At 38.7% G+C, this 8,526-nt stretch overlaps 1 protein-coding gene across 1 annotated transcript; it reads left to right on the forward strand.

Annotated features, from left to right (window-relative positions):
- The first annotated feature begins 2,475 nt into the window (after positions 1–2,475).
- Positions 2,476–3,417, forward strand: LOC131821231 (olfactory receptor 51V1-like). The gene has a single exon (XM_059157163.1). It carries the CDS (start codon positions 2,476–2,478, stop codon positions 3,415–3,417), a length of 942 nt encoding a protein of 313 aa, XP_059013146.1.
- The last annotated feature ends 5,109 nt before the right edge of the window (positions 3,418–8,526 follow it).

Genomic DNA, 8,526 nt, shown 5'->3' on the forward strand with positions numbered 1-8,526 from the left:
GTTGTTTTCTAAGGCAGAAAGATTATGCAGTTAGGTCCAAAGACTCACATTTAAGTAATTAGAACAATATTAAATGCCATAGCTATGAGATCTTCAGAAAGTTTCCAGTACATATCTCTAACCACGTGTCATATCATAGCAGTCCAAGATGAGCCACTTATGTAGTTTTAAATATTCTAAGTAAAACTGAGTGGGTAAAACCCAAGTTAAGTTTTATTCAGCCTACTATATCTAATTATTATGTCAATATGTAGTCAATATAAATATTTTTGAAGAGACATTTTAAACCATTCTTTCCCAACTAAGTCTTTCATCTAGTCTGTAATTTGTACTTACATAACATCTCAATTTGGCTTGCCACATTCCAAGTACAAAATAGGCTCTGGTGACTCATGGATAACATATTAAAGAATGTCATTCTTTTTTTTTTTTTTAATTTATTATATTTTTTATTTTAATTTTTTAAAAATTTTATTTTATTTTTTCAGTGTTTCAAGATTCATTGTTTATGCACCACACCCAGTTCTCTATGCAACACATGCCTTCCTTAACACCCACCACCAGGCTCTGACATCCCGTCCCCATCAGTTTGTTTCTCAGAGTCCACAGTCTCTCATGGTTTGTCTCCCCCTCAAATTTTCCCCAACTTACTTCTTCTCTCCTTCATCTAATGTCCTCCATATTATTCCTTATGCTCCACAAGTAAGTGAAACCATATGATAATTGACTCTCTCTGCTTTACTTATTTCACTCAGTGTAATCTCCTCCAGGCACGTCCATGTTGATACAAAAGTTGGGTGTGCATTTTTTCTGATGGAGGCATAATACTCCATTGTACGTATGGACTGTATCTTCTTTATCCATATTTGGGTTTTTATTTAATTCCAGTTAGTTAACAGATAGTGTAATATTAGGTTCAGGTTCACCACACAACAATTTGATACATCTATAAAATACCTGGTGCTCTCTAAAAGTGCCCTCCACAATCTCCATCACCTATTTTCCCCCCATTCTCCACCATCTCTCCTCTGGTAATGAGGAGTATATATATATCTCTCTCTTTCTTTTTTAATTTTAATTTTTTCAGCATAAAAGTATTCCTTGTTTTTGCACCACACCCAGTGCTCCATGCAATCCGTGCCCTCTCTAATACCCACCACCTGGTTCCCCCAACCTCCCACCCCTTGCCCCTTCAAAACCCTCAGATTGTTTTTCAGAGTCCATAGTCTTTCATGGTTCACCTCCCCTTCCAATTTCCCCCAACTACCTTCTCCTCTCTAACTTCCCTTGTCCTCCATGTTATTTCTTATGCTCCACAAATAAGTGAAACTATATGATAATTGACTCTCTCTGCTTGACTTATTTCACTCAGTATAATCTCTTCCAGTCCCATCCATGTTGCTACAAAAGTTGGATATTCATCCTTTCTGATGGAGGCATAATACTCCATAGTGTACATGGACCACATTTGCCTTATCCATTCGTCCATTGAAGGGCATCTTGGTTCTTTCCACAGTTTGGCGACCGTGGCCATTGCTACTATAAACATTGGGGTATGAATTGTAATTGCAAACTGGCACTTGTGAGAATATTCAGAATTTAGTGGAGTGGAGAGTCTGCCCTGCAAACACTGCCTCGGGGTTTGCCTACATTCCCCCAAAGGAACACAACCCTGTAATCACTCACTCTCAGCCCCTCCTGGGGTTCAGGCTTTACTCTAGTGATTCCCAGACCTGCATAAAATTTGCTTCTCCTAGAATGTCTGTGCCATCGGGACAAAAGGAGGAAGAATAAGGTCCATTTTCAAAATTGGTGAGACCATCTCTACTGTGAGTGACGGTTTTTCTTTATTAAAGCAATGAAAACGACATGTGAGAATGGTCAACATGACTGAGAAATGAATTCTCCAAGTGACTGTCTTATGTAACAAGCAGAGGTTAATCTTACAGCCCATGGCAGTGATTTGCAATTTATTTAATTCACCATATTTGAAATGCAAAAACTCAAATGTGTTTTCATTTTCTACTTGGTATACTTAAACTTCATTATTATACCTTCACAAGCCAGAAATCATTTTTTTCTCTGTTATTGGTAGTATAAAACCTTGAAGTAGAAAGTGACAGTGAGGTTGTGCATATGGACATGGCTTCCTCTGATGGGGCCAATGACCTAATGACAAGGAGGTTTCACATGTAGGCATAACGTAGTTTGTTTCAGATCAAATGCAGTTTCGGTAAATATACAAGAATTAGTCTTATATATAATGAGTTGTGCCAAATCCAGTCATTTCTTCTATGGCTTTTATCTCAACGTTTATATTAAGAGGTGGAAGACACTTAGGATTCCTAATAGGCTGTTAAATAAATATATAAAAATATATACTATATATATTTATATATGTGTGTGTGTGTGCGTGTGTATATATATAAATATATATATTTTTTTTTTCTGAGAGGTTTCTGTTTTTATAGATTTATGTCTGTTCAAGCTGGTTCCAAAGTCAGTAACTCCACCTTTCTCCTTACGGGATTCCCTGGCCTGGAATGGGAATACCCTTGGCTCTCCATCCCTTTCTCCTGTATCTATACTATGGTACTCTCAGGGAACTGCCTGGTGCTGCACGTGATTCGGACAGAGCCGAGCCTGCATCAGCCCATGTTCTACTTCCTGGCCATGCTGGCCCTCACTGACCTATGCATGGGGCTGTCCACAGTACACACAGTCCTGGGCATCCTGTGGGGGCTCAGCCAGGAAATTTCTCTGGATGCATGCATTGCTCAAGCCTTCTTTGTTCATGGTCTATCATGCATGGAGTCTGGAGTCCTACTGGCTATGGCCTTTGATCGCTTCACTGCAATCTCCAATCCTCTGAGATATACATCCATTCTCACCAATACAAGAATCATCAGCATTGGTGTGGCCATTTTAGGGAGGAGTTTCCTGTTCATCACTGCTCCCATTGTCCGCCTAAAGTTCTTTGATTACTGCCGCCCCCACATCCTCTCCCACTCTTTCTGCCTGCACCAGGACCTACTTCGGCTCGCCTGCTCTGACATCCGCTTCAACAGCTTCTATGCCTTGGCTCTGGTGATCTGCACACTGTTTTTGGATGCAGTGCTCATTCTGGTCTCCTACATCTTGATCCTGCACTCAGTATTGACTATTGCATCCCGGGAGGAGCGATTCAAGTCCTTGCAGACCTGTGTCTCCCACATCTGTGCAGTTCTAGTTTTCTATATCCCAATCATTGGTCTGACTATGGTGCACCGTTTTGGAAAGCACCTCTCTCCTGTGGTCCACGTCCTCATGGGCAACATCTATATCCTTTTCCCACCCTTGATGAACCCCATCATCTACAGTGTCAAAACCCAACAAATACGTATTAGGATCCAGAGATGGTTCACTAAACCAAACTGAGTACTGGAGGTTAATGTGTTCTAAGGAAAGGAAGGGAGTGTTTGCAATAGGAATGACATATTATAACATGTGGCAGAAATAATACATTTATATGGAATATTTAACAGATTAAAAGCATACTTTAGAAAATAGTCATTTTCTAACTTAGTTTTCACCAAAGCTAGAGAAATATGCAGAGGATATGTTACTGATCTCATTCCCAAATTTTAAAATTCAGTATGATGTTAATTACTACAGTGAGTTATATTCCGTAGTGTGTCAATGAGCACTTGCCTGGGTAATTCCCAAGTTTACAGTACCATTCATGCTTCTTGACTTCTAATTCAGAGTGTGATTTTATTTTCTCATGTAACTGGTATATTTGTACATTTACTATGTATGAAATGAATAGCCTTTACATATTATTATCAGTTACTGCAAGTTGACTCTGTTAAGGTTGTTGAGAGGAAAATTTTACTCTATCCTTCAAGGTTCTCTTAAACTGGTCTAAAAATTAAATTGGCATGAGACAGATTAACAGGAAAAAAACAATATTTAACCCCATGCACGTAGAGGCCCAGTAGTGAATTTCATACCCTAAGAAATGACCAACGCATGAAGTGGGGGTTTTTTTCTTTGTTTTGTTTTGGGTATTTTTTTGTGTGTTAAGATGTTATTTATTTGAGAGAAAGAAAGAGAGCAGGAGGAGAAGGAGAGAGAATCTGAAGCAGACTCCATGCTGAGCACAGAACCCCAGCAGGGATCCCATGACTGAGAGATCATGACCTGAGCTGATACCAACAGTGGAACACTTAACCGAATGAGCCACTGAGGCTCCCCAGCATGAAGTGTTTGTTCATTTTAGACAAAGAATAATTTATCTTTGAGGAATGGATGGGACAAAGAAAATTTATGCTCAGGAACTTCAACTAGTAAGGAATTGTAATTTGGACTAGAATCCGGGCTGAGATAATGTGTTAGTAGTAGTTACAAGCTTTATTTATTTATTTATTCACTTATTTGACAGAGATCACAAGCAGGTAGACAGGAGGGCAGACAGAGAGGAGAAGGCAGGCTTCTGACTGAGCAGAGAGCCCAATGCCAGGCTCCATCCCAGGACCCTGAGATCACGACATGAGTTGAAAGCAGAGACTTTAACCCACTGAGCCACCCAGGAGCCCCTGTATTTATTTTATCTTTCTATTTTTTCACAAGGTTTATTCATATAGGCTGCTTTGGCCTTATATGCCCTACATTCCCTACCTCGGATGATAAGGATCTCTCATTACCTCTTGGTACAGACAGGGTACCTTTCCCAAGGGAGATGGACCTCCAGCTTTCTGGAGACAAAGAAGAGTCAGTATTCTTGTACTGGCTGTTTCTTAAATTACTTCAATTCATAATAATCCTTATTGTCATATGTTGGGGCTGCCTTCCTAGGGCCACCACAAAGTCACTCACACCTCACCTCTTCTGCCTGTAATTAAGCCAATGTGCCAGGAAAGCCCATTCTGACTCCCTAATAGAATACTGGATGGGTAGGGTAGATTATAGTTGAGTACAAAAGACTTGGTGAGCACTGACAGAATTGACTATCACATCTCTACATATGCTACCATGTGCCCTGAATCTGTATAGTTTACAGTGCTCATGAGAGCTGTCAGTTGATTTCAGTCTTAGTGTCAGCATATGTGAAATTTTAAAGACCGTTTCAGTAACCTCTTTATTTTTAAGGGAGGTTGCTAAGGCCCAGAGATAGAAGTAAAACATTGGTAGCTAGGTTGGGGATAGAATTGTGGTTTTGAGAATCCTTTCAATGTATATTTCACTCCTAAGTCTCATAGATAAAAATAGGAAATTCAATTTAATCATAAAAAGCAAATGTAGTTTTTTGGGTACTTGCTTTTGAAAAATATTGACCTCCCAAAATAAAAAATAAAACACATAGTAGCAAGCTCAAGATGTTTTTATTTCTTTAAATTTCGTCTCCTAATGACAGCTGTGTACTAGCCATGACTGGGCAGCAGAGGTACCAGCAGAGACAAAGTACAGTTAAGCCGCGGAGATGGGAGGAAGCAAATTGTTGCACATGTACCTTCAGGTAATGACGTTCCACCATCAATATCTGAATAAACAGGGAAAACTTCAATTTTGGAAATTATTGTTTGGCTTGTTAACTTTATTTGTTTTTAATATTTTATAAGAAAATTAGTGTGACTCTTTTTAGCTTTTATTTATTTATTTGAGTAAACAAGAGAGAATGTGAGAGTATGAGTTTACAGATTTGTACTTTATTTTAAATAAATTGTTACTAAATTGAAAGTAGCTATTAAGGCATTATATATGTGTATATGGATATATATCTACATATGCATATTTGTGTGCATATGTATATATGTGTGTGTGTATATATATATGTGTTTGTATATATATATACACACATGTAGTCGATCCTTATTGCTTATAGATTCTGTGTTTGTGAATTCGCCTACTGGTTAAAATGTATTTGAAACCTCATAAGCAATGATTCGGTGCTGTCACCATCAGTGGACATTTAAGTTTTTGCAGAGCACCAAAAACTTTCAGTTTCCTAGCACACCTGTTCCCAGCTGTGGTTGGACAAGGCAAAGCTCTGCCTTCTGGTTTATATCTAATAGGAGTAAATGAGTATCCCTTTCTGTGTCTATTTAACATTCTGTTCTTGTCATTTGTTGGTGGTGGTGGTGACGGGAACCATTGAAGATGGCCCCAAGCATGTTGTGGAAGTGCTGTCCAGGCTCATATACACAGGCTGTAGTCCATCTCACAGAGGAAATAAGCGTGTCAGATAAGCTGCCTTTAGATCCTAGCTTTGTTGTCCGTGAGTTCAATATTAATGCATCAAAAATGCTGTATATTCAGAAAAAGCATGAGGAGGTTTACCCATCTGTGTATGAGGCTGTGCCTCAAGTGCTAAGGTAGCATCGAGAGTATGTGATGAAACTATGTCAAAGCAGGGAAAGTGGCTAAATTTGTGAATCCATGAGGTAATGACAGATTAAATAAAATGTAGTGGATGGCACCATTGTAGGGTGAAATCCAAAGGAATCTATAGACACACGACCCAGGGCCAGGAAAATGGGAAATGCTGCTCAGCTAGTGTCTTACTACAATGAAATAGTGCATGAAATTCATTATTTGTAGGAAATACATATTGAAATGTGCCTTTAGACAGAAGCATACACGGATTATGTAAAACTGGTTATAGAAAATGTGATCAGAGTCTCAAAAGCAACAGCAACGAAATGCTGTGTTTCAGAGTTCATTAATGCTGTGTTTTCAGCAACTTAACAGAATAAAACTGCAGCAAATAACACAATAATCTGTATATGGAGAGGCTGGGTGGCTCAGATGGGTAAGCATCTGCCTTAGGCCCAGGTCATGATCTCAGGGTCCTGGGGTGGAGCCCTGCATTGGGCTTCCTGCTCAGCGCGAAGCCTGTTTGCTCCTTTCTCTGCCTGCCTCTGCCTACTTTTGATCTCTCTCACTGCCAAATAAAATCTTTTAAAAAATAAGTGTGGTATTTATATTTGTACTGCAATTCTATTTTTATTAATGCATAGAACAAAATTACTTAGAGCTATGAAAAGACGTAATTGGCCATAAACATTTATTACATCATGAATGTGTTTCCAAAACTCTTTATTGAGAGAAAAAGTTAACTGAATTATGGTACTTCTATAATATTCATTGTCATGGGCATATTGAAAGTGAAAAATCCCCAAAGCGGTATGTTACAAACTTTCCTATATTATTACAATAGTAGCTAAAAACTGTGCAGAAAAACATTTGTGAGATGATCTAGTAGTACTTAAAATAATTCTACATGTATTCAAGTATAAAAAAACCTGAATATCAGAGCACCTGGGTGGGTCATTGGGTTAAGCCTCTGCTTTCAGCTCAGGTCATGATCTCATGGTCCTGGGATTCAGCCTGGCATCAGGCTCATTGCTCAGAGGGAAACTGCTTCCCCCTCTCTCTCTGCCTACTGCTCTGCCTACTTGTGATTTCTCTCTCTGTCAAATAAATAAATATAATCTTTTTTAAAAAGCCCAAATATCATACTCATTAGGGAGAAGTATTTTATATTTAAACAGAAGGATTTTTCACAGGATATGGTATTATTTTAACTGACCCATGGAGTTTTCACATACATAGACATCACAGATTATTTCACATATATTTCAGACCATACATAAATTTTGTGATTGGCATAGTTTTCTAAGCATACCCAAAACTGTATTAAAAAGAGAAAAATGAGGAAAATTCAAATGCTTTGTGTATAAAATCCAAATTATAATTCAGCCCAAAAGGAGCAAGAAGGAGAAACTAGAGGCAAAAGCTTACCCGATGAACAAGAAAAGAAGAAATTAAAGGACCCTCAGAGTCCTTAGAATCTGAATTCCTACCTAAGATTCCAGCGAAGAGTATTTCTTTTTTTTTTTTAATATAGTTTTTTATTTTTTATAAAAATATATTTTTATCCCCAGGGGTACAGGTCTGTGAGTCACCAGGTTTACACACTTCACAGCACTCACCAAAACACATACCCTCCCCAATGTCCATAATACCACCCCCTTCTCCCAAACCCCCTCCCCCCAACAACTCTCAGTTTGTTTTGTGAGATTAAGAATCACTTATGGTTTGTCTCCCTCCCAATCCCATCTTCTTTCATTTATTCTTCTCGTACCCACTTAAGCCCCCATGTTGCATCACCACTTCCTCATATCAGGGAGATCATATGATAGTTGTCTTTCTCCGCCTGACTTATTTCGCTAAGCATGATACGCTCTAGTTCCATCCATGTTGTCGCAAATGGCAAGATTTCATTTCTTTTGATGGCTGCATAGTATTCCATTGTGTATATATACCACATCTTCTTGATCCATTCATCTGTTGATGGACATCTAGGTTCTTTCCATAGTTTGGCTATTGTGGACATTGCTGCTATAAACATTCGAGTACACGTGCCCCTTTGGATCACTACGTTTGTATCTTTAGGGTAAATGCCAATAGTGCAATTGCTGGGTCATAGGGCAGTTCTATTTTCAACATTTTGAGGAACCTCCATGCTGTTTTCCAGAGAGGTTG

The sequence above is a fragment of the Mustela lutreola genome, chromosome 1 (assembly GCF_030435805.1).
Source record: "Mustela lutreola isolate mMusLut2 chromosome 1, mMusLut2.pri, whole genome shotgun sequence".
NCBI classification, from domain to species: domain Eukaryota; kingdom Metazoa; phylum Chordata; class Mammalia; order Carnivora; family Mustelidae; genus Mustela; species Mustela lutreola.